Source organism: Sardina pilchardus, chromosome 4 (assembly GCF_963854185.1).
Source record: "Sardina pilchardus chromosome 4, fSarPil1.1, whole genome shotgun sequence".
Lineage (NCBI taxonomy): Eukaryota > Metazoa > Chordata > Actinopteri > Clupeiformes > Clupeidae > Sardina > Sardina pilchardus.
In genome coordinates, this window is record NC_084997.1 from 12,707,206 (window position 1) to 12,734,635 (window position 27,430).

Sequence of the window (27,430 nt, forward strand, 5' to 3'; positions counted from 1 at the left end):
GCTCGCTCAATTGACACCCGCGCCCCTCGACATGCACATTCACAATCGTGAAAGCAATGACGCATAGAAGACGACTAGCTAAATTATAATAAATTATGATAAAATCCGGTTAGCAATAGCATCATAGCATACTGCACAAACTTGATTAAAACTCTTGCATTCAAGTTGACTGATCATCTCAATGTTTTCCAACTCCATGACAGGCAGCCTGCGCTTTTCCCTCAGTGCGGCCTATTTGTAGGCTACATACCTCACCATGTTTTTATGTACACGTTGCGAATCAAATATGCCTGAAATGGACACAAAAACGTTACATCTGGCCCTAGATTTTGAAATCAGCTTTGATATTCACAACGCTCCTCCAGTGGACGTTGTGCTAGAAAGTTGAAAGTGATGGAAATATTTTGAGTTTTGGAGGCAAACGTAGGCCTACAATAGGCCTAGTAATAAGAAACCAGGATGAACATTCCTTTTTTATGACTTCTGTTATGAACTTAAATGTTTAAATACATGTAATATGCTATTAAGATAATTATTCAGTGTGTTTATCAATACCATAGCAATGCTAACTTCCGCTCGGATTGTCAGATAGGAACCGTCCGTTGCCTGTCGTACGACTTTTCTAACACATCCGGATGACCGAGTTCTGCGAATCTCCATAGGAAATGAATGACTTCCAGTCATTTCGCTGCCGTATCTACAGTGTTAATGTGAAGGTGGATTTGCAATGATTGCAGCGATTCGCAGACTGCATGCGAATGGGTCAGAGTCTATGCAAACGTGTGCAGTGTCAAACATTCGGGTCTGTTGGTCGTCCGGATGCGTTAAAAAAGTAATTACCGAACAGATCCAAACCGACAATCCGACCATGTTATTGTATTATATGCTTTTAAACAATAAAATCTATACCAGAAGGCAAAAAGGAACGTGCATGATCCATAGTGGTGTACAAGCACTTATTGTGAACTTAAAATGAACGGTTGGTGTAAAATAAAAAAAATATTTCCAAACTAGCTTTTTGTCATGTTATTGTCTCACATGGTTTTTTAACATTATTTTGGCCGTTAGACAATTAGTTGATAAATAAATATTACTATTTTACGTTTGCCTCTCAAACTCGAAATGCTTCCAATTTCATGAGCATTGTGAACATCGGAGCTGATTTCAAGTGCCAGTGTGGAGGCGGCGTTAGACCAACCATTTCAGACCATTTTGCACCAGCACCAGTATGTAGCCTATTGGTGTGTGCTGTAGGCTATGCACTATATAGCCTACATGCTGTACATAGCCTACTGTACATATTTGTACAGACATTATAAACAAAATGTAAACTCTATACATCACATTTGAACTATACTGTTGCACATCATGCCACATACATCCATCTGTAATGGTCTATCTATCTTTCTGCTTGTCTGTTTATTTGTTGTTTGTCTCTTTCCAGGACGGTTTTCCTGCCAACTACACACTGGATGAGCAGGGCCAGGGCAGGCTCTCCTGCCTGGACAGCAGCCACACGCACTTCCTTCTGGTGGACGACGGCATGCACGGCCAGTACGGCGGTGAGGTCGGCCTGCGCAGCCGCCTGGAGAAGTTCATCTCAGAGAAGCCCCTCCTGGGAGACGGAGGTCAGCTGCCTGACACACACTCACTGTGTGGGTTTATAGGTTAATATAGTTCAGTGTATATCCTTATAACTTATTTGCTACAGTGCACTTATAACTTAATGCTAATGTTAAAGTTAAAGTTACCTAACTTATTACATTTGGTGAACACTATTCTCCAAGGGGGGAACTCTCCCATGCGCGTATGGGTCTTGGCGTAAATCTTGGCGTTTCTTATATACAACTATTGTGCTAATTCTGTCATGGCTTAAACACCTTTTCACCTACACGCTCCGGAGGGCTGTATTAAGGTCGAGCGCCACTACAAGGTGAAACAGCATATTGCTCGATGTCGGCAGTATGCCTAGTTCTTAAAGTGTAAGTTTGGCGGAAAAAAAACTGTGTTTTTCTGAATGAAAATACATCAACTAAGCCACGGAAGAAGCATTTTTCGTTGATCACGCAGTACTGAGCTAGCACGGGCAAGAGCTCCAGCCCAAAATAGCAAACAGTGGGTTAGCATAGGGCCCACAGCCATACGCTTTCAAATTCACATTTTTAAGCCACTAACATTGCTCAAAACAGCGCCAAACCTCGTCAGCAACTTGCTCTAGGTGTATACACATAAAACGAAGCACCAATCAGTCTGTAAACGTTGGAATAGTTTGTATACAGTTAGAATTAGTTCGAGACAGCAACCCTATCTGAAGCACAGAAACGTCCCACAAGATCTCACACGGGAGCATTGCGTGATAATCACGGACTTTCCTTCATGAGGAGCTAGAAGGGGTAACTGTGCGTTCAGACCAAGAGCGACTTGAGCTTCCAAAATCGCTCTGGACGCCCTGTAAAGGACGCCGTGGGAAGCTTGGAAGCTTTGGCCGCTCTTGGTCTAAACGCACAGTTACCCCTTCTAGCTCCTCATGAAGGAAAGGCAAACGGATAACAAGTTGGTATGGTTCGCCTCTTCGTGGCGAAATTTGGTCGTCGTCGGGGGGGCGGGGAGGTCTGTTGCTTTAAATTTAAGATCACTTTCTGTTTGGCGGCGTCAATGCGGAATTCGATTGGCTGTATTGGGCAAATGCTTGAGAATATTGCTTAAAGAAACAAGACATATCTAAGGCTCAGTCTGAACAGTATTAAAAGACACTACTAATAAGTTTCAATTCAAAACATGTCAAAAGTTACAAGCCAAAATGCATTTTTGCTAAATGTAGTGACCCTAGAGGTCAAAGGTCACCAAATTTCTTGGCCGTCCTCCCAATGAGGCCATGAGTCCATGTACTAAAGTTTGGTTTTGATATGTGACAGGGTTGCTCACTTCCTGTTTGGCGGCTTTGCCACAAATTTCGATTGGCTGTTACGGGTGAACGATTTCAATTCCGAAGATGAAAAATATATTATTATATTATACAAGTATATTTTTGTGAGGAATGGTCTGAAGATGATGTGTGTCAAGTTTGGTGTTGATTTGACAAAAGTTATGACCTGTGAAAACCTTTAAGTGTTTTTGATGAAATCCAAAGCCATGTAACCTGCTTTGGATATTGGAGCTTACCGACTGCTGTGTGATCTTCAGTTTTAACTCGACGTGAAGTCATAATCCCATATCCAAGTTTGTTCAAGTCTGTCCATTTCTTTCCAACTTCACTGAAGTCATCCATACATTTGCACAGAAGTCTGCACTATTGCCGAACAGTAACCTAGAAATCTAGACGCCCCTAGCGGCAGCAAATGTCATTTGGCTGGCGGGGCAGTCTAGGCACGATCCATAGAGCCAGGGAGCTGAGAACTCGAAAAACCAGCGGGCCAATCACAGCGTGTATAGAGTCAGTGGGTGGGCTTAACATAATGGTGACTGACATGCGACCAGAAGTTGCGACGGTAACGCATCCTGTTATTTGAAAACAAGAAGATGATTCGTTTAGCGTTATCCTATTGCGTAGAGAGGGAAGGTTACGCATCCTGCCACTTGAAAACAAGAAGATGATTCGTTTAGCGTTATCCTATTGCGGGGAGGGAATTTGAAAGACAACTGTTTATCCCACCCCTCCGATTGAGCCCTGTCTACGGTGAGTGTCGATGTGGGTCTGGCTCGTCAGGCTAGCCGAACAGCATAGTTTATATTCTTTTGATTTATTTGTAATGGAGGTTGGCATTGTTATGCCAGTATAGATAAATTGCTATTTTTAGAAGCAGCTGCCATTGAAACGTTCTTTCTCAACAGTTTTTCAATTATGAATCGACATACCTCAAGCACGTCTTGACTCCTTACAAACAAACCTCAAAGCAAAGCATAGCACCTCAAACTAAAGTCAATCATTTGTTAGGCTATGTGATGAGGCGCCATTTTACTGTAGACAGTTCTCTTTTCAGTTTACCATGCTTATGTTTTCAAAACCAAAGATGTGGTTTGGGTTCTTTCTGGGTTTACATGGCATTTAGAATGTCATTGAGAAAGTCCACTTTCCATGTTTTCATATCAATCTAAATTAAGGAGTGGTGTATCAGTCTGGCTCTTTTTTAAATAAATCACGCCTCTTTCATAAGGCTGTGTTGATTTCGAACTTGCACGCTATGCATAAATTCAGTGCATTAAGAGAAAGCTTACAAGCGATGAATGGAAGAAATCCCCCCCAAGTGACTTACAAAATACATATTATAATACAATAATGTAGTGGTTCTCAAAGTGTGGGTCAGGCCCCATTCAATAGAGACATGATACTGTAGATGGGGCACAATGAACAGGAGGATTTTTTTTTTCTTCTTCTTATCTTTAATATTGCTTAATAATATGGCAGAGACTATTTGCACCCGGGTGTAAATAATGAACATTACTATTTACACCCGGGTGCAAATAATCAACATTACTATTTACACCCGGGTGTAAATAGTGTAATAATCAACATTACTATTTACACCCGGGTGTAAATAGTGTAATAATCAACATTACTATTTACACCCGATGTCTAACATCCATGTTCTCTGTCAATAGGCCTGTGTATTTACCAGCTCTACAGTAGGCTAGGCCTAATAGTTTTGAACAGTTTTTAGCTGTTTCGCCATGTCTGGGTTACTTGGAAGTGATTATACAAATATTAGGGTAATGAGTGGTCATGTGGTAGCTTCATCAAAGACAAGCTACTTTAAAGAGTTGTTTTCTGAGTTGTCTTCCAGGCAGCGCTGCCACTGTTGACTTAAAAACACTTAATCCTACTCCTAACCTTAACCCTAACCTTAACCTTAACCCACGCCTAAGCGCCTTCCAGGCAGCGTTGGGGGCTCAAAGTCAAAACACAACCTTTCTAACAACTACTGAAGCCTACTTCTACTTAACTCTACTCATAACTGAAATAAAACCAGTAAATCTTTGACAGGTTCAAAAAGCACAAACTCTTATTTGCCGCGAGGTAACGTCATCTAAGAAAAAAGAAGTCATGGTGCGTACTTTGGCAGGCAAAAAAAAAAAAATTCAATCTGAGGTTCGAACCCAGCACCTCAAGCATAGTAAATCAGTCACTTTACCGCTGTACTGCGCCCCGTCAAAGAAGAAGGGGAGAATACTAATTATTGACTCACTTGTTGGGGTTGCTAGGTAACGGTAAACAAAATAAAAAGATCGTGTTTCTTGATTGTGCTTGCAAACGGACGGCTTTACCCGTTCACTGAATAACGTTTGTGGAAATTTAGCACCACTTTACCATCTCAAATATAGTTTTAATAATCCTAACTTGTTAGATTTAGGTAGGCCATCTCCTGCCAAGATGGTCCCGCTATGTTGGATAGCACGCATTTCCGGTTTGGGTGCAAATAAGAAAATGCCTCCATTCCACTATTTACACCCGGGTGCAAATAATCACTCCGTAATAATATTTCTTTTTTGACAAGGAAGATCATAGACTCAAAACTAGAAAAGCACTCAGAGACCGCAGACCCCCACCTGCATTGTTCTTCCTAGGTTGTCATACATTTGAACCTGAACTATTCAGATCGTTACCACGTGGCCATACCATGCCATTACACCACTAAGCGAAATACATAAACGGCTCTGGAATCCCGACGGAATTACGAATCACTCCCAAAATTGTATCGTTTCTTCCTTGGGTCATGCCTGACATTCGCTGAAAATTTCATCGAAATCGATCCATTACTTTTTGAGTTATCTTGCTAACAAACAGACAAACAGACAGACAGACAAACAAACAGACAAACAAACAAAAGCCGGTCTCTGATGAAAACATATACCTCCTTGGCGGAGGTAAAAAATAAACACAAACAAAGGTGTCAAAAACCAACTGACATATGTATTAAAAAAACATCTGATTCATCAAACCGAGATGGGAAATGTAACATGGAACCTTGATGGGGCCAGGTGGGGCTTGAAAATTCCCCACCTCCATAGTGGGGAATGACCGAAAACGTTTGATACATTTATATTTACATTTATTAATTTGGCAGACACATTTGTCCAAAGTGACTTACAGCAATGGAATAACATTTAGGCTATTAACGTTTCAGTGGAGTGACCATTATTTAACCCAGACTGGTTGGGATCAAGGAGGTCATAATACAACATAATATCCTAAAGGAACACTTCACCGTTTTTTCATATTAAACTATGTTATTCTCTTAACTAAGACTAGTTAAGAGTCACACGACCAAGTAAACTGAAAGTGCAAGAGTGATGATATAACTGCGCCGAATCAATGTGCTCCCAATTGTTATTCCGCCACACAACATAGTTATCCCTCTTACCCACTTAAAAATGCACCACAATTTATTTTGTCTCACCATACTTGGTCGTGTGACTACTCGTTACTGTATTTTAATGGGCAAAACATGGAGATGTTTGGTTGTTTCTAAATTCATTGGATTCTAATGAATGAACTGGGCTGGCTAAGTGCTATCAAAGTAGCGCCACGCGCCAGAGCCAGTGAGTGCACGCATTGAAATGTGAGAGGTATGTATCAACTCGTCTTAGTTAAGGGAATAACATAGTTTAATATGACAAAATGGTGAAGTGTTCCTTTAAAAACAGTTTGTGTGTGTGTGTGTGTGTGTGTGTGTGTGACTGCCTCTTCCAGAAAGTCATGTGAAGATCCCTGTTGTGTGTGTGGTGTTGAACGGAGGAGAGAGCACTCTGAATGTAAGAGCTTCAATGCATATGGAATTAATTTACATAGTAGGAGCATTTGTTATATTAAGGAAATATTAAATTAACTTAACAATTATTATTTTGATTGACTGTCAGCGTTTAAAGTGTGTCTATCTCTGTGTCCTAACAGACCATCTACAGTGCCATGTTGAACGGCACCACGTGTGTGGTTCTGGAGGGTTCGGGCCGGATAGCAGATGTAATCGCTAACGTGGCCGGGAAACCCGAGTTGCAGGTCACCCCGGAACTGATCCAGACGCATATAGAGAGGTTCTTCGGACATGAATATGAAACCCTCTCCGAGATCAAAGTCAAAGAGTGGACGGAAAAGGTTGAGCAGAGGAGTCTAGTCATTGGGGTGGTGTTCTGTGGTGGAAGTCTGTATTGTTATTGGTGGTCATCTACTGTAGTTATTGCTGCATGATGTTATTGGTGGATATTCAGTTGCTGAATTATGATGCAGCATAACATTTTAGCACGGGGTCATTTATAAATAAGGCTTTTGAAAATGGACAGAATGCATTTTCTTGGTATTAAAGGGATATTCCGCCATTTTTGGAAATACGCTCATTTTCCACCTCCCCTCGAGTAAAACAATCGATATTTACCTTGCTCCCGTTCATCCAGCCATTCTGTGAGTCTGGCGATACAACTTTTAGCTTCAGCCTAGCATAGATCATTGAATCGGATTAGACCATTAGCTTCTCGCCTGCTAGCTTCATGTTTAAAAGTGACTAAGATTTCTGGTAATTTTCCCATTTAAAACGTGTCTCCTCCCAAGTTAGAAAGTGCAATAAGACCAACTGAAAATGAAACCTGGTGTTTTTCTAGGCTGATTTGACATGGAACTACACTCTCATCTGGCGTAATAATCAAGGCAACTTGCAAACGTACCATAGGCGCAGTGATATCGTACGCAGCATCTGAAAATAGTCCCCATAGACAACAAGCAGTAGTGCCAGTAGTTTGCAAGTTGCCTTGATTATTACGCCAGATGAGAGTGTAGTTCCATGTCAAATCAGCCTAGAAAAACGCCAGGTTTCATTTTCAGTTGGTCTTATTGCACTTTCTAACTTGAGAGGAGACACGTTTTAAATGGGAAAATTACCAGAAATCTTAGTCACTTTTAAACATGAAGCTAGCAGGCGAGAAGCTAATGGTCTAATCTGATTCAATGATCTATGCTAGGCTGAAGCTAAAAGTTGTATCGCCAGACTCACAGAATGGCTGGATGAACGGGAGCAAGGTAAATATCGATTGTTTTGCTCGAGGGGAGGTGGAAAATGAGCGTATTTCCAAAAATGGCGGAATATCCCTTTAAGTAACTTATGAATACATTATTGTGTACTTTATTTATTCACATATACTTTATAAAAAAATGGGAATACATATTTTAAGCACATTTTAATAGAATAATTAGATACAGCACATTTCAACCATTTGCTCACTTTAACCTACTGTACCTATTTAGTTTAAGTTAGTATTTTCCCTGGTTTCACCCAATGCAATGTCTCGCCATTGACCCATGTTCATATGTATCATGGTACATACATCTCCCTCTGAAAAAGTCTCTCAAATCAATCCATTTTAGAGACACAGACACATTTATCCCTGGTCACAGCAGTGGGAAGATATGATATTGTCAGGTTGGAAATAAGAGCACAGATGCAGATGCAGTTCACAGTTGCAGATGTTTAATATTTTAGTCTTTAAACAGTCATAAGGAATCAACAGAAAATGTTCAGTGTTAACAGCACCAGGATTACAAAAAAGGAACAATTCTTCTCAGTTCAAAGTTAACTTACATGTAATGTAAGCTCAGTCCATCCAGAAATAATGAGAATAGTCAGAATCCAGGTCACTGGGCAGTACACAGATATTCGTCACAATTAGGTGTCTGCACAGCGTCATAGAGAATCGCGGAGTACCCCGAAGAGCGCCATCTTGAAGGTAGAGGCTAGCTCAAGCAACATAGGCTAATAGCCATCATGGCTAGCACACACAATTACAGTGGGGAGAAAATATATTTGATACCATGCTAAAGTTGCCTAAAAAGAGGAATATAAAATCATCATTTGACAATAAATCTTAATGTCTTAATTAAAAAAAGTAGTACAAATAAAACCGCTAAGTAGACCAATTTTCTTTGTGATTGAAGAATGTATCGTAAATAAATCAATGTTCTTCCTAAATGCTAGGGGGAAGGAAGTATTTGACCTCCTATGTAACCCTATGGGAATTTAACACATAGGCTTAACATAGGGGCAGGCAGATTTTTTTTTTTTTAAGGCCAGCTATTTCATGGATCCAGGATATTATGCATCCTGATAAAGTTCCTTTGGCCGTTGGAATTAAAATAGCCCCACATCATCACATACCCTTCACCATAGCTAGAGATTGGCATAGTGCTTTTTCCAGTAGGCCTATTAGCCTGTTTGATGCTCATTGAGCTCAATGCAAATCAAACAGGCTAATAGGCCTTCTGGAAAAAGCACCATGTATTTACACATACCGTATGCATGTGTAAGTACATACACTTAACTCTGAAACTGTCTCACAGATCCAGGACATCATCAGTAAGCCACATCTCCTGACCGTGTTCCACATGGACGAGGACAGCAACAGCGATGTGGACGTGGCCATCCTCCAGGCCTTCCTCAAAGGTGCCCATCCCCATCTCACTGTGCTGGCCTCATGTAGACCTCATGTTTTTAGATTAGATTAGATTTAACTTTATTGTCATTGTGCAGAGTATGAATAAGAATATAGATTTTACTTGACTGTCATTGCGCAGAGTAAAAATTATATAGATATATGCAGAAAACAGAGTAAATATGAATATTCAGTATGAACCATTTAGACAGATATGTACAGCATAATACAGTTATGTGCAGTGTAATAACAGTACCATTGTAGTGCAGAAACAGTTACATTACAAAAATAGTAAGAATACAGTGTATGTGTAGGATGAATAGTATGAAGAGCAGTAGAAGAACACTATGGGTGGGGTAGAGGGTAAAGAGATATTGTTGTGCCCAAATGACAAATTTTCTAATCCAGGTGTGTTAAAACCAAAAAAAGATCTGTGAGGAAAAGGCTGGGGGTGGTTCGCACACTGAAAAAGGTAACTAGACAGAGTCTTTGCAAAAGGAGCAATTTTTAAATGAGGAGCAAACTCTATTCTCAATGCTTGCAATGAGTCAACCACAAACATGTCATTAATTTCACTAAATTGGTTGATTGTCCTCTGGATGCAGAGCTAGAGTTCAGTAGGGTGACAGCTGCAGGGAAGAAGCTTCCTCTGTACCTGCTGGTTTGGGTGCGGAGAGACCTGTAACGCTTCCCTGAAGGGAGTGGGGTGAACAGTCTGTGGTTGGCGTGAGAAGAGTCTTTGATGATGTTGTGCATCTTAGGCAAGCATCGCTTGCCCTGGATGGCCTCGATGGAGGGGAGTGAGGAACCGGTGGGCAGTTTTCTCCACCCTATGCAGTGCTTTCAGAGGCAGTGCAGTTGCCATACCATACTGTGACATAGTTGGTGAGGATGCTCTCAATGGCGCAGCAGTAGGAGTTCACCAGGATTCGAGGAGACAGGTGGACCTTCTTTAGTCTCCTCAGAAAGAAGAGATGCTGGTGAGCCTTCTTGATCAGGGCAGAGGTGTTGAGGGTCCAAGAAAGGTTGTCAGAGATGTGACACCCAGAAATTTGAAGCTGGTGACACGCTCCACCTCCTGTTGATAAGAATGGGGCTGTGTGTCCTAGCTTTAGACTTCCTGATATCCACAATGAGCTCTTTAGTCTTCTTGGTGTTGAGAGCCAGGTTGTTGTCAATGCACCACAATGTTAGGTGCTGGATCTCCTCCCTGTAGGCCGTCTCATCGTCACTGCTGATGATAAATTTAATATAAAATTTTAAATAATTTGAATTAATATCATAGCTATGCAGATGACACACAAATCTACTTAGCTCTGTCGCTAAACGACTATGGCCCCCTTGATTCTTTATGTCAGTGTTTAGAACAAATCAACACCTGGATGGCTAAAATGTCTTCAGCTGAACAAAGAAAAAACTCAAGTAATTACTTGGTAAAAAGGAGGAAAGACTTAAGGTCGCCACTCTCCTTGACACAAAAGGATGAAAGCAAAGGATACTGTTAAACAATCTTGGTGTATTAATCGACAGTGATCTAAACTTCAACAGCCACTTGACAATGATCGCTAAATCAGCTTTTTACCACCAAAATATTGCCCAACTGAAAGAGCTAATGTCAAAACTTGATTTAGAACAACTCATTCATGCATTTATCTAGCAGGGTTGACTACGGCAAATTACAGGCCTTCCTAAAAAGACTATCAAACAGCTTCAGGTGATTCAAAATGCAGCAGCTAGGGTTCTCACAAAAACAAAAATGACTGAGCACATTACTCCAATTTTTAAATCTCTGCACTGGCTTCCACTAAATCACAGAATTGACTTTAAAGGAATATTTGGGTATTTTACACTTTAAGCCCGTTTTCTGTATTGCCTTGCATGAAAACGAGTGTTTGACACCGAATCTTGACGATTGAGCCTGTTTGTTGAATTTGGCAGCTTTAGAATGGAGCTCTGTATGGCTTTAACATTGCTCGCTTTGTGCATGAACTACTCTGTCCTTAAAACACTCCTAAACGTTCGTTTTTAAAAATGTGCAGCTCACCGAGTGGTTACTGGTCTTCAACGATCTTCTATAGCAAATTTAGCAGCGAAATACAGCCTCTGTCATCTTTTATCATGATTTTCGAAATCCCGGAAGTACTTTTTCAGATACCTCACAACCGTGTGTGCCTAATATAACTAACTTTTGAATTGTTTTAAAGGAATACGCCACCCAAAAATGAAATTAAGCTAGTCTCGGTCACCCCCAGAGTTAGAACAGTGAAAAAAACCTGGTTAAAATCCGTCCGGGCATTCTCCTGCTTTGGGAGCAGCGATGTTAGCTTTAGCTTAGAACAGTTGCTGTAGTTGAAGGGTGTCAGTGAGCACGTCCTCCAAAAAGTGACCGAGACGTCTACATTTTTTTCTAAATATATCTTGGGAGCCGTGTGTTCAAAACGAGTACAAATCATAATGCAAAATCGAACGAGACTATTACCTGGGCAGATCTTTACTTGGAACTATTTTCAGCCTCATCGCCGACGAAGCACCGCTAGCTAGGCGCAAAGTTCTCACGTAGCACCACTTGTGAAGTTCCAGTCGAAGCTAGTTGGGAGTTTACAAGACTGCTACGTGAGAACTTTGCGCCTAGCTAGCGGTGCTTCGTCGGCGATGAGGCTGAAAATAGTTCCAAGTAAAGATCTGCCCAGGTAATAGTCTCGTTCGATTTTGCATTATGATTTGTACTCGTTTTGAACACACGGCTCCCAAAATATATTTAGAAAAAAATGTAGACGTCTCGGTCACTTTTTTGGAGGACGTGCTCACTGATACCCTTCATCTACAGCAACTGTTCTAAGCTAAAGCTAACATCGCTGCTCCCAAAGCAGGAGAATGCCCGGACGGATTTTAACCGGGTTTTTTTCACTGTTCTAACTCTAGGGGTGACCGAGACTAGCTTAATTTCATTTTTGGGTGGCGTATTCCTTTAAGGACAGAATAGTCCGTGCACAAAGCGAGCAATGTTAAAGCCATACAGAGCTCCATTCTAAAGCTGCCAAATTCTTTCAGGCACTGTAAATAAACTTGACTTGACTTAACAGACTGAGGTCTGTTGGTTAGAAAGTCCAGGATCCAGACAGAGGGAGGTATTGATACCCAGTTCACTCAGCATGGTGTTGAATGCTGAACTGAAGTCAATGAAGAGCATTCTGACATAGGTGTTGGAAGGGGTGCTGTGAGGGTGGTAAAGCAGGTCTTGAGGTGAGCCAGGATCAGCCTTTTAAAGCACTTCATGATTATGGGGGTGAGTGCAACTGGATGGAAGTCATTAAGGCTTGTTTTAGTCGAGTGTTTTGGTACTGACACAATTGAGGTGGTTGTATAGCACACGGAGACAGCTGCTTGGGCTAGTGACAGGTTGAATATGTCAGTCCAAAGCTCAGTCAGCTATACAACACAGGGCCTGAGGATGCATCCAGGGATGCCATATAACGCTAATGTAGAGGTGTGTCCCCCTTTATGTATCTTTATGTCTAAAGTGGGTGTCCTTTCAGGATCCAGGACTGAGAACGTGGGGTATAGGAAGCAGCTGGGAATGGCCTTGGACACTGAAGAGAGAAAGATCTTCACAGAGGTGAGCCAGTGGCAGATTGGCATTCACCACAGCTGGCATGCTAATAAGGCCTTTTATGAAGTGCCTGAAGCAGTTATAGAGGAGTGCCTGTTGAAAAACTATTTACACATACCTTTACTACTTTACATTACATTACTTGGTAAATATTTTGAGCTTTTTAAAGCAATTCTCACAACAATTCTAGGGTAGAGTGGAGTAAAAATAAGTGCATCAATGAGTCCTGTTTGTTGGAATGTCCGCCTCCTTGTTTGGGGATGTCCCTACTCTAGTAGGAACTGGTAGTGCTTTCCACCAACGCGGAACAACAGATGTAAAAAGTTGGGATTGGCCTGAGCGTGCTGGTGGCAGAGCTAGACGTTGTTCGTCTGAGCAGCGCAACGGTCATCTGGTAGCATATGCTTTTTTATGCACTACTATAAGAGGCTTCTCAGCCTTTTAGCCGTATTAAATATTTGCATTGTTTCTCATGTTCAACCCAAGTCCATATTTAAATAAACTGATTTAAAAGCTGTCCAAGGTCACAACAGTGGACAAGTGTAATATATTCTGTTTGCGCTTTTAACCCCCCCCCCCCACCCCGCAACTGATCTCATGATCTCATCCCATGATATTTTTTATCCCACTCTTCTCTATGCAGTCTGATGACCTGCACAAGGCCATGTTCTCGGTCCACATGAACCACAAGTTGGAGTTTGTGAGGCAGCTGGTGAACAAAAAGGTAAGAATCTCCCAGATCCTGTTTGGGTATGAGATGTGCAGTGAGAGCTCCACTGCCTCCTGTCCGACTGCCTCTTCCTGCGTAAGCTGGACAAGCGGCTACAGGGCGACAAGGGTCATCGCTTGCTTGTCCACCCCAGCCAGAAATCAATGGACAGCCTGTGCTAGCTGATGCAAGTGTCGCTGGTCACTGTAGCTGAGGTGGTGTGCCAGCTACTGGGCAGCTTCACCTGGTTCCGTGTCATTGGTCCAACATCCCATTAGTCCGACATCCCATTACCCTGAAAATGAACCATTGAGTAGAGATCCCATTAGTCCAACATCCGAGCCTAGCAGGGCTCAGTCGGAGGGGTGGGATAAACGGTTGTCTTTCAAATTCCCTCTCCACGCAATAGGATAGTGTAACGAATCATCTTCTTGTTTTCAAGTAGCAGGATGCTTAACGGTCGCAACTTCTGGTCACATGTCAGTCATCATTATGTTAAGGCCGCCAACTGACTCTATACACAATGTCATTGGTTCGGTGATTGCTACCAAAGCCCAGCTCCCAAGTCAAACGGAGAGTTATTAGACTACCCAAATTAGATTTGCTGCCGCTGGGAGCATCCGGATTTCTAGGCTACCGACATCCCGTTAGTCTGAAAAAAAGAGGCCCATCGGTCCGACATCCCATTAGTCTGACCATACAATAAAGCCTGGGGTGACCTCGCATCCCACGATGGGCTTTATGAATCTGGCCTTAGTTGTATGTTTTTCTTTTTTTGCAAACGAACATCGAAGCTAGCGTGTTTCAGTCTAAACAATTTTCATACGACAAAACCCATTACAAATTAGCACATTCCAAATGACATATGAGGAGGAGACAGACACGCACACAATACACAGATGCATTCACTCACACACAGAGGAGCATAGAGAACAGTTAGGTGCTTTAACACTGAATCTTGAATTAATCTTTGAATTAATCTTGAATCTTTGAATTAATCTTGACAGCACTCCGGCAATTTGCCGTCTTTTTAGCGGTTCGGTCCAAGGTTTCATACAGAAGGCAGCACGCTGGCGGTCAATTAGTACATCTGGCATTGAGCGTCAAAAAAAACTGTTAACTGTCTTGTCCCTTAGGAAGAGGAAGACCCTGTGAGAGACTTCTTCCTGTGGGCCATTCTGAAGAATGAAAAAGAGCTGGCTCAGATTGCCTGGGAACAGGTACAGGACAACAGAAAACACTGCTGTGGTCTAATAGGGAAAGGGAATTAGATGCAACACCTACAAATGTCAAATGAGTATAGTCATACATATAATCAATTTTCACATGAACACTGGGAAATTATCTTGTGAGAAAGGGAGTCACATTTATGCGTTTTGTGGACTGAATGGGACATTTGGTGGAATGAGTTGCCCAGTGCCAATAGTAGTTTTGAGTCGTTCAAGAGGTATCTGAAGGCATATTTGTGACTCTGCAAATAAAGCGAAACCAGTAATTTCGGTAAAATTGACTAAGTTAAGTTATTGTACTCACTTGAACGACCATAAACTAAGCTTTCCAACGGTATGTATATCGAGGGTATTACACAAACTATCGCTAAGAAAACCGCATCCAAAGTTGACATGGTTCTCCTGTCAGGATATGCCAGAAGAGGAGAAATCTCCTTTTTAAGCAGCGTGTGGACAACTGGAATGACAGCAAATGTGTTGAATCTTCGCCGGCTTTAACAGTCAAAACGTTTTTCTGTTAAATGCGTTCACAATATGAAACTGTAGACTGTATACTGTCGAATTATGCGAAAACGTGAAATTCAACATTTTAACCCGGAAGTTTGTTATTGTTGATTTTCTCAAAATAACGTTCTGCGCAAAGCGACTGATTTCGCTTTAAATGGTCACATTTATACAATATGCATTTAGTCTATTAATGTTCTTATGGTCAGGTTTGTATGTTTTAGCGTTGTTTTGTTACCATTAGGCCATTGATGAAATTGACATTGTTTTTATTATTGTTTTTATTCCATAGATATTGTTAGTATATAATTGATTGAATGACTTTATTGTTTAACTACTATTCTCCTATGTAGTCATTGTTTTATTTTCATTGGATTGCTTATATTGACACTATTGTTTAAAGGAACACTTCACCGTTTTTTCATATTAAACTATGTTATTCCCTTAATTAAGTTGAGTTGATACATACCTCTCACGTTTCAATGCGTGTCCTCACTGGCTCTGGCGTGCGGCGCGACTTTGATAGCACTTAGCTAGCCCAATGCATTCATTAGGATCCAAACAGAGATGAAGTTAGAAGCAACCAAACACCTCCATGTTTTCCCTATTAAAATACAGTTACACGAGTAACGTGGATACTTGACAACCTGTACTCAGCCTGTCCCTGCCATCGTGAAGTGCTTCTGGGAAGTCTGAAATCACCCATTGCCGCTGCAGAATTGGAAGTCCTTGTAGATAGCATTCCGGCTACGCGGCTGATAACAACCTGCATTTCTTCCACACTGACGCAGGTATCAACCAGCTGATGAAGCTCAACAGTTTCTCCACTCCACCATGTACTGCAGTGATTAAACAACTTCTTTGCCGTCCGCGCTACATCCATAGAAGTTCCCGCAGAAAGTTTGTCTGCTCACAGACAAGTCCTACCATCCCGGATCTCTGGTCAGCAACGCAAACTGTCACTCCACGCATACATCATCAGAAAACTGTCTCCTACCGGATAAGTAGTTTGGACGTCTCCATGGCAACACCTCTCAGTGTGCTAAATCAGAAACGTGGAGTGGACTCCAGTCTGCTGCGGCCAGTGCAAAATTAAGTAGCAAAATTTAACTCTTCAATGCACAGTCTATTACAAACAAATCCTGCCTCATTCATGACCATATCCTGGATAAATGTCTGGATTATACGTACATTTAACCCAATTTAACTGAATTAGTGAACACACACAGCACACAGTGAGGTGAATCACACACTAACCCAGAGAAGTGAGCTGCCTGCCCAACCAGCGGCGCTCGGGGAGCAGTGAGGGTTTAGGTGCCTTGCTCAAGGGCACTTCAGCGATGGACTGGTCAGGGATCGAACCAGCAACCCTCCGGTTACAAGCTCGAAGCCCTAACCAGTAAGCCACGGCTGCCCCAAAGAGTGCCGAATCCTATCCAACTACAGACCCATCTCTAATATCCCCTTCATATCATGCCACCCACCTTCAGGACCACATCAAACAAAATAACCTCTTTGAAAAATTCCAGTCCGTTTCCGCTCCGCCCACAGCACAGAGACTGCCCTTGTCAGAGTCACCAACGATCTCCTTATGTCATCCGATGATGGCTCTCCCTCCCTCCTCATCCTCCTGGACCTTTACCATGGCATTCTTCTACATCGGCTTCACTGTACCACTGGACTCAATGACACTGCTCTCAGTTGGTTCAAATCATACCTCACAAACCAGGCAGAATACATCTCCCTGGGTCACTCCAAATCAAGTCCACACACAATCACCTGCGGTGTCCCCCAGGGGTCAGTCCTTGGCCCCATCCTCTTAATCCTCTACCTCACCCCCTTGGCCAGATCAGCCGTCACAACATTTCATTCCACTGCTATGCTGATGACACACAGCTCTATGTTAATGCCACAGCTGCAACCCCATCCTCACAGCCATCCGCATCAAAACTCACCACCTGTCTGGAGGAGATGGAGCACAACTTCCTACAACTAAACAGCTCCAAATTCGAAGCCATCCTGGTTGGCACCCCCCACCACACATCATCCATGACCAGCATCATCTTTTCTGGCTCCAACATCCCCCTCTCATCAACAGTCACAAATCTTGGTGTAAAAATGGACTCTCAACTCTCAACTCTCATTTGAAGCCCATATAAATTTTTAAAGGTTATTTTTTGGGCTTTTTATGCCTTTAATTGGACAGGACAGTAGAGAGAATGACAGGAAGCGAGGGGGAGAGAGAGCTGGGGTGGGATCCGGAAAGGACCACGGGGCGGGAATCGAACCCGGGTCGCCGGCGTGCGGTGCAGGTGCCCCAGCCAGTTGCGCCACGGCTGGGGCCTCCTCCGTAACATTTTTAAACTCCGCCCCATTCTCTCTCTCTCCCAGATGCTGAAAAGCTGGTTCATGCTTTTGTCTCCTCCAGACTGGACTACTGTAACACCTTATCATTGGGATCCCTAGCAAGAGTCTGCAGAGTTTCCAGTACATCCAAAACTCAGCTAGGATCCTGATGATGAGAGTGCGGAAACATGAGCACATTACCCCCATTCTCCACTCACTCCACTGGCTTCCCGTGTCCACCCAGATTTCCCTCCTCACTCACCATTGCATCCATCCAGCTTTTCTGCGCAGAGGGAAGACAGCATTGGAAGTTGGCACGGGGCATGTTCGGTCATACCCCGTGGCTTTTTTGCACAGAGGGAAGAAAACATTGATGGTTGGCAGTGTGCACGGTTGGTCGTTCTCCATGTTTTTTCTGCGCAGAGGGAAGACAGCATTCGCAGTTGACAGGGAGCATGTTCGGTCATTCCTAGTGGCTTTCTGCGTAGAGGGAAGACTGAAGTTAGCCTGACTCTCGCCAGACCCTTGTAGTTCCGCCATGCTCCACCAGAGGCGTTTCGCTGAGCTCCACACAAGGGTCTGGGCTCGAGGGCAATCCAAACTCCTTCCAGGGAGCAAAAAATTATGAACCAATCAGGAGCGCCGAAGCGAGTGTTTGATTCAAACAACAATGGCGGCACGCAGCGAGGAGTCTTATGCTGACATTGATTCTGCTATTTCAACCGTTTTGTCGAATCTATCGAGTATTCATTCTTTAAGGCGAGACACGGCAGGTGAAAATACTGTTTTTGTGACCTCCGGTCAATTTCGAGATTTTGAGCTAGTTTGCTACTTTAGCATGTATTCTACCACCCTACTACAACAACAAAGTCCGATTTGCACATTTAAGTGTTTATTTCACGAACTTTTGTCTACTCGCGCCTGTATATTTCTCCTAATTTTACCAAAAGTTTCCATTCTAAAGTGTCATGTACTACCGTGATCGTGATCCAAATCATATCGTGTTTGATACCGTTGGAAAGCCCTGCTTCTCCTACAAGACGCTATGCTATCCAAATATGGGCATTTCCTTTGTATTAGCAACCAATCGCGAAAGTTCAAAGACGAGTCTAAGCTGAGAACGCATTTCATTGGCTGTGTTTCAAGGCTGTTTTCTCAAAACGAGTTTTCCCCCACACGCCATGCAAAGGATCTCCACTTCTGCAGCACCTACATACACCAAACTTTCCAGTCTTATTCTTAACTATATTTGGAAGATATTTACAGAGGGATTTGTTGATATAGCATTCTTGGCATGATTTACATGACTTTTTATGCCTAAAAATAGGGCGAAAATCCACTTTTTAAGCCAATTGGCAGTATTTTCTGATTTACTGGAAAACAAAAGAAGATATTCATAATCCCCTCTGTAAATGTTTTTTTATTTGATATATTAACACAACAAAAAAATAATTTTCAACCTGGCTTTTTCCAATGGTCAGATCCTTCGCATCAAAATATATGCAAATTAGCGCATATTTAATAAGATATAGCCTAATTAGCATATTTAAACATTAAATTAAAGAAAACTTGCAATACATTTTATTCTCCTATTTATGTGAGTATTCAACTGGTAAAGTTTCATGAAGATATCTTTAAGTTTAAAATTTTCCCCTATTCACCTGGGGTGTCTCGCCTTAAAAGATGAACAGAGAATTGTTTTGAAGACATGTTGGTAGCAAGGATGTTTTCACTCTTCTTCCGACTGGGTTTGGCAAGAGCTAGCACGACATTCAAGTTAACGGACAAGAGGTTTATCAAATCACATGCAAGGATGTTTTACAAGGCCCCGCCTTCAGAAATACTTCTCCTATCGAGAAGTCCCAGATCCTTGTGTGAGCAGCGAACTACAAGGATCTGGCGAGAGTCAGGTTAGACTGAAGTAGGGGCTGAGGGAGACCCCTTTCTCTTGACGCCAGTCATCACGTGAGGGACGCTGAGTGCACTGCTGGGGCACTGGCATGGTCCAGAGTGCTACCACCGCGTGAATAAAAACCCAAGCATCCTACGCATGTGTCGTGAGTGTCAGGGGGAGAAAAGGCGGTGCCACAATAGCATGCTCCTCCCGGTGTGGCCCGCCTCTTCTTTTTCGTCGCCATGTAGATAATCCAAAAAGTCCAAGTAACACTAAATATTGCTCACTACCAGGCTCTCTTGCGAGCTTTGGACCGTTAAGGCAGTGAGTGAGACTAATTTCAGCATTCAGCATTCACAGCGAAGTGTATCAGTCGCGCTGAAGGAATCTAGAGGAAGTACGCAGGCACGTTGCGAGTACTTATAGCCGCGGGGCGGTACTAAGGCGTGCGTGCCTGCAGCCAAGTGATTGGGTCTTTGGTGTTATACAGCTTCAGTAAGGTTGTCCTTAAGGGATTCCCATATCTTGTGACCAATATGAAGGGGAACTATCCCTGCTATCTTTACTGCCTGCATATTCTATTTTCATTAACCACTTGAATAAATGTTTCCATAACTGAAACTAAATAGAAACATTGTGCTGTTTTAACAGTGTACAGACAGCATAGCTGCTGCTTTGGCAGCCAGCAAAATTCTTAAAAAAATGGCACAGGAGTCGGAGAACAATAATGAAGATCTCGCCAACAACACGAGAGAACTTGCCAACCACTATGAGAGACAGGCCATTGGTAATGCTTTTAGCAATGTTTTCAAACTTTTGCATTTGTATGATGATCTCATTCTTCATCCCCACTTGTAGGACTAGCATTGTGCTAATCCTACAAGAGCATTGCTCTTTGGGGAGATCTTGATGCATAAGGTGCTGTGTCCACCAAACGCGTTTTTTGCGCCGACGGCGACAATTGTCAATGTAAAGTCTATGTAGCTCAGCGTTCACAGCTCTGAGCGCCCTCGGCGCAAAAAAACTCTCGGCGCCGACCGTTTTTTGTCGCAGCGCTCAGAGCGCTCAAAGTTGAAATCTGTTCAACTTTTAGAACAGCGCCGGGCTCGTCAATGGCACTTCTCGTTATAAACCGTTTCTGGTTTTGGTAACTTAGCAACAATAAACACTTATCGAAGCGCCGAGAGGAGGAGGTTGAGGGCGCTCTGGCTGTTAAAAACGCGTTTGGTGGACACAGCACCTAAGTCGCTTCCTCTGAGCTGCATGTTTCTTCTTAGATATGAAATCTAAGACTAACAATATGGTTCATGGGCCTTTTGAATGCACTTCATTTATATTTCATTGAAGGGTACGAAACTTTGAAACAGAAAAAGAGGTCATGCTAAATTTGAGTGAGCAGCATAACTCAGCTTACTTTCAGAGGTGGACAAACTTCAGCTTCAGAAAGTAAAAGTCCAAGCATTGGAGCTTTCCTAACCAGTGAATGTAGATGGTGTCTACTAAATACAGAACTGCAGTAATTATCCTATTTCTGTTAGATGTTAACTCCATTATTTTCTCTCATTCTTTCTCCTTCTTTTCCTCCTGTCTCTGTCACACACACACACACACACACACACACACTGATATCCCAGGTGTGTTCAATCAGTGCCATAGCACTAATGACTGGAAAGCCCAGAAACTTCTGATCCGAATCTCTCCATCTTGGGGCGAAGCCAGATGTCTACGCTTGGCACTGGAGGCGAACGACAAGAACTTTGTGGCTCACTCAGGAGTTCAGGTCTGTCTGTCTGTCGGTGTTTCTCTCTCTCTGTGTGTGTTTTAGGGGTGAATGAAATGTTTAAACCATGGTTGAAGGATATCACATGACTCTTTAATTTAAGAAAATTAACTTGACAAAAATGCATATATGCAGTTGTTAGGTAGCACGCTTGTTTGCATTTAGCACGTGGTCTTTTTTCTTACGTCTGTCTGTCCCGCCATCAACTTTACGTATTGGCTTCAGCCACAGATTGTTAGGCTACTTAGGCTGCGTTTAGACTGCAGATTGGACATGCTCAATTCCAATTTTGTGCTCATATACATGTATTTTTTTGATTGCATGTTTACATATACTATCGCCGGTGACCCAAATCCAATCGTGTGTTTACATTTGCCAGACACTTGAAATGGCCCGCATGCGCATGGGCTAAACGTTTCTTGGAAAACATTATTTGTAACCTACGGGCACTGCACCAGTTAACACATTCACACATTTTATTTCAACACTGGTTAACAATTTCAGTCACACAAGACCTATAATGCTAGCCTGACGACGTCATACTCAATTCTTATCAGAATATGAGTCTGAAACTGCTCCATTCAGCTGCGATTATGGGGCGTGATTCAACTGATACAGTGCGGGGGGGGGATAGCTCTGCACTCATTGGATAGACCAAACCAAACAGAACAAGTTATTGGCTGTCAGTATCTGCGAAATCTAAGACAGAAATATGTAGCAGGGTAGGCTATGGAAAACATCCTCCTTCGTTTTTAAAAATAATTCCTTCAAACTGTATGCAATGAACAGCTGGGGAAGTGTGTCGTTAACCCAACGAGCAAACAGACATTTTTAAACAAACGGGAACAACATCACCCAAACATGCTGTTTTAACTGGGTGAAAGTGAAACTGAAGTTTCCCACATATCCTCGTTGGTCTAAGTGTTCAGAAATAGTTGTGCGAATCCGTGATAAAACCTCCGTTTCAATAGCTAAGATAAACGAAAGGCCAAACTGCATGAACAAATTATGCATTCATAGCCATAGCGTTTCTGTTGCAATCAAAATCAACCTAAGCGAACATGGTCTCACACCCAACTCGTTGAATGAGGACGCATGCAGCCGTGAACGTCACTGCTGTTCATATGTCAATCATCACGTAAAGCCCGCCCTGTGAAATGTGATTGGTCCGAGCAGAAGTGTATCTCGAATAGTAGCAGCTGAACGGAGCAGTGCCAGACCGAAGTTCCCTGCAGAAAAAGAATGGAGGCGAGGCTAAACTTCGGTCTGGCATCCAGGCTACTATAATGCATGTCTACGTTGATTAACTAATTCACTGCATCTGAATACAAACACTTGCCAGAATGGCCGCAACAAAATTAAGTCTGCTCTTCGCATTCGAAACCCTGCAACGTCCTCTTGATATTACCAAAATTCTAAAACAGAGAAGGAAGAAACAGGCAATCATATCAGCGTACGCTTACGGTGCAATTATTGCTGCCATCTCAATTGAAAGGGAGATTTGGGTCCGCGAAAGGACGCAGGACTGGTGGGAGCGAGTTGCCGCCGGCTAGGGCCATAACGAATGGGTGGGCAATTTCAGGATGGGCAGGACAACTTTTAACATACTCCGCCAGCACACCCACTCTGAATTGTAACCTGACGTCCTTAACAGGCGTAAAATTGTCACAGATTAATGATGAGTAGGACGCATTGCATTGGAATATCCGATTTGTCTGTTTAGACTGTAGACACATGTACAGATATCCGATCCATATTTGATTTAAAACCACATAGGAAAGGGGCCTGTATCCGATCTGAGGAGATCGGAATTCATTTGTTTTTTTACTGTTTATACTGTCGTGGCACAGATCCAATACATGCCACATGAGAGCAAAAAGTCGGATTAGGGTCACTTCAAACTGGTAGTCTAAACGCGGCCTTAGTTGCTTTATCAACAGAGCTGCTTCAGCGTAGCCTCAGCTCACTTCCCTTCATCAGATCTTGGCAAACAGTAGTGTCACACACTTGACATCGCTCCAACTGATTATGTGGTTTTTTTTTCATAATGCACGTTGGTGGGCCTACCCTGCTGACATATTTTGTCAACCATGTTTACACTGGAGCTAGTTATTTTCAAGTAATGCATGCGCAACACTATATGGAAATACATGGGCCTTTTTTGCACTATGGACCGGTTTGATTCCCATTTTTTTTTCCACGGACGGTCAGGCTCATCTCACCCAGATCTGGTATGGAGAGCTGTCTTTGGACACCCCTCAGTGGAAGACACTCCTCTGCATGCTGTTCTTCCCACTCATCTACACAGGCTTCATAACCTTTAGGTACACTCAAAAACAGTAGCCTATCACACATATTCTTTCAAAGTCAAGTAAAAGGTCACCTATGTTAACATATGCTAATGAGGCCTCTTCGTTTCCAGATGTGATAACAAGAACATTAAGAGGGAGAACTCAAGGGATGAAGAGACGGGAAGCTCGGCCGATACCAGGTAAGGCTCTATTCCAGTGAGAACACGACGAGTCCAATCAAATGTACTCACATGGGAACTCATCCATGCTCTCATGTTCCGGGGCTGATAAGCTATTTGCTTTGTGCTATTTGCTACTGGAGACCAATTGTTTGTAACAACTTTACTGAGACCTCTGCTCCTCCAGCGATTCTCAGGACAGTGACCAGCTAAAGCTACTGAGTTGCCTAGACTGTGGAAGTTGGAAGCTGTGGAAATTCTACGCAGCCCCACAGGTGAAGTTCTACTGGAACATCGCCTCCTACTTTGGGTTCCTGTGGCTCTTCTCTTTCGTGCTGATGATCGACTTCCAGCCCACGCCGTCATGGACGGAGTGGCTGCTCTACGTTTGGGTGACCTCTTTAGTGTTTGAGGAGGTCAGACAGGTAAGATGTGACCCATACAAAGTTGTTTTCTTTCTCTTGGTTGTTTCTTGGTCCTCTCTATGAGTAAATACAATGTCAGCATGCATTCAAACGTATAAACAGCCAGTATTATGAATTATTACGTTTCCTGTGTACTGTGTCCCGCTATTGATTACTTCTCTCTACTTGTGAATCTTCCTATGTGCACTTTAGCTTTTTGATGATCCGGATGGATTTGGGTTCCGAAGGAAAGCCAGGATGTATATTAATGACTTGTGGAACATTCTAGACGTGGCTTCCATCCTGTTCTTCATCGTTGGTCTTGTCTGCAGGTTGGATTTGAGTCTCAGATGGTTGATTATTCAGTAATATTATCTTTAATACTATAGGTATCACCTCTAGTTGTGTTTCCATCCAACTTTCTAATGCGCATTTTAACTATTGAAATACAAAATCCCCTGGGATAGCCAAGCCTCATTCAATATCGTCGAGCTGCAGCCGGATTTGCTCTCCATCCGCTGTTGGTCAGTGAAGTGTGCACCCCCCACCCCCGAACTGCAAGACACTTGTCATTTTCCTTGTAAACAGACCCATGGATGCGCTGGATAGGCAACTGTGTTCTGTTCCCAGAGCATGCCTTCTCTGGCTATGATCTACAAGGTTAGGGCCTCCTTGACGAGGAGAATGTTGATCATTTTTGGCACAATTGAACAATAGGCTAATATGGAACTGTGGACCGAAAGAAAAATAAACTAAACCTTTTCCAGATGAGAAAATATTTCTTAATTTAGTGTTATCAAATAAAGAGGCCTGCATTTGGGGGTAGTGGTGTCAGCGCTCATTCAATGTATCTGCATGTCAGCGCAGGTAAACCTGAACTACCGGATATGGCGTGTGTAGAAGCAACAAAACAACGACCAAAGCAGTTGAAGCAAAGTTTCACACTTTCATACACATATTGCATAAATGAAAAGGTTGCATTAAGCACAATGATGACAAAAATATTCTAAACATTTGAGAGTGGTATACAGACTTGCTGTTGCGTAAACAGAGTCATTTGTGGTGTTGAATGGGAAAAACATGCTAGCTGAATTTTTCTTCTTGTGACATAGGCTAGGTCTACACAGTAGGTGTCATTGGTTTCCGTGAGCACTGCTCCAGCGCAAAACGCTAGCTGTTTGTTCCATAGATATCTTCGTCTAGGGCAGATGATGCATTTTTAAAGTACAAAATCACTGGCAATTGTCAGAATTGTTGCTCAGTTATAGAAAATCAAAAATCAAAACCCTAACTTGTCTTCGGCAACACTTCTGTTAAGAAACTTGTCCCAGACCACAGCTAAAATAAACAAAAAACAGAAAATAACAAACTCGTAGCAAAAATAATTTAGACTATGGTGCCCGATTATGCAGACCGCGCAATGAGCTTTCGCGACTTGCGCGACCTATAATTACTATTCTCTGTGAGCGCATCCTTCATTTTTCCAGCGCAAATGTACGTTCTCTAGATAGGAGATGATATTGCGCCCTAACGGGCGTGTCAGTGAAGATAAGAGGTGTGGTCCGGCGCAAAGCTTGCCAGTCGCTACTATATGGATGCAGAAAGTAAGTGCACCACTGACCAGGAAAAACCTAGTCAGGAATCATTCACGCATAGCTGAAAGGCTATTTTATGAGCGCATGAGGCTTGGGGATATGGAAGAGTGCACAGTGCGCGGCTGCGCGCACACACCCTACTTCTTTCATCAGCAGGAGCGCGCAGCCCAAATATAATTAAATAATATTTGTCCGTTTCTCGGTTTAAGGTTTGTGTATTAACCCTATGAGCCCGACGGATGCAAAGTGCGTCAAAAAACACACCCATTCTTCTCTGTTACATTGCTCCGCGATTATTTGTCACAGCGAGATGAGACGAATACCGCAAGAAAGGGCAGAACCGGGGCTTTCCAACGGGACTAAACACTTGTCTGTACGATCAAGTATGAAAATAAAATAAAATCATGAAGTTAAATCAAAGTATATCATATTTACAGTCTATATTGCTCTGCGTTCACCCAGGCATCCAGTCTTGCTTGAATTACTCACGCACCCGGCATCGCACAGACACGACACGCATATCAAATGAAAGAGGAGAAACAGAGCTTTCCATTGATACCAAAGACATTGATCCTTTTGTGTTATAAAAACAGACGAAGTGACAAACAAATCATAATGTCATATAGCTTCGGCTACCACTACTCTCGTTTGATTTACTCATGAAACCGCTATCAGAACGATATGGCACGCATGTCAGATGAAAGAGGAGAGATAGAGCTATCCACAGATACCAATTACAACCTTCTAGGCCATAAAACAGACGAAGTGACAGCAAAATAATAACTTCATTTAGCTCCACTTACCCCATGTTTTTGTGTGGCATAATAGCCTATGTTCATAATCCAACGTTATCATGTGTTTCTCTATGGCAAATCACGTTCATAATATGGTTTTGAGATCCTAGCAAACTCCTGTATGTTATCCAATTCAAGACTCATATTGCATCCAAATTTGTTTGACAAATAAACACTTTTTTTGCCTTTACTTTGTTCATTGCAATGCAGTAAAAAAGATTGTAGAGAATCATCTGTGCACGTCATGTGCGCTACCACGCAAACAAGTCAGGTCAGATCAGCTAGTGTCACAAATATGGAGTGCAAAAAGTGTCAAAAAGTCATTTCTCATCACTAAATAAAAATGGCCATTTATTTCTGGAAGGCACACACCACATATTTCTGTAAATTGCTCAGCCCCAAAGTATACCTCCACCATGGTTCTTATATTGCCATTTTCAGGACAGTCAGGTCTACACAACCATGAAAGTCATGTCGAGCTGTAAGCTTGCTGTGGTGAGATACACGTCGAAATGTAGGAATTTGTATAGTATGCTTTTTACATTTTTATTATTTAAAAATCTAAATCAAATCAATGCAAGTATTTATACATGATATTGTGGCAGATCTTGGTAGCCTAGACTGTGCTGAAAAAAAACAATATGTAGCATGTGTGAATGGCACTTACAGCGACCAGGATAAATG

The 27,430-nt window shown here is 42.5% G+C and overlaps 1 protein-coding gene across 1 annotated transcript in view; it reads left to right on the forward strand.

The window, feature by feature from the left end:
• LOC134077998 (transient receptor potential cation channel subfamily M member 2-like) overlaps nucleotides 1-27,430 on the forward strand; it is a 51,000-nt gene that overhangs the window by 9,562 nt on the left and 14,008 nt on the right. The window contains exons 5-17 of the mRNA XM_062533629.1: nucleotides 1,445-1,628; nucleotides 6,689-6,750; nucleotides 6,890-7,090; nucleotides 9,320-9,422; nucleotides 12,897-13,027; nucleotides 13,665-13,745; nucleotides 14,867-14,950; nucleotides 20,355-20,490; nucleotides 21,338-21,483; nucleotides 23,695-23,807; nucleotides 23,906-23,974; nucleotides 24,141-24,378; nucleotides 24,571-24,689. Of these exons, the coding sequence (XP_062389613.1) occupies nucleotides 1,445-1,628; nucleotides 6,689-6,750; nucleotides 6,890-7,090; nucleotides 9,320-9,422; nucleotides 12,897-13,027; nucleotides 13,665-13,745; nucleotides 14,867-14,950; nucleotides 20,355-20,490; nucleotides 21,338-21,483; nucleotides 23,695-23,807; nucleotides 23,906-23,974; nucleotides 24,141-24,378; nucleotides 24,571-24,689 (1,667 nt within the window). The remainder of the gene's footprint in view (nucleotides 1-1,444; nucleotides 1,629-6,688; nucleotides 6,751-6,889; nucleotides 7,091-9,319; nucleotides 9,423-12,896; nucleotides 13,028-13,664; nucleotides 13,746-14,866; nucleotides 14,951-20,354; nucleotides 20,491-21,337; nucleotides 21,484-23,694; nucleotides 23,808-23,905; nucleotides 23,975-24,140; nucleotides 24,379-24,570; nucleotides 24,690-27,430) is intronic.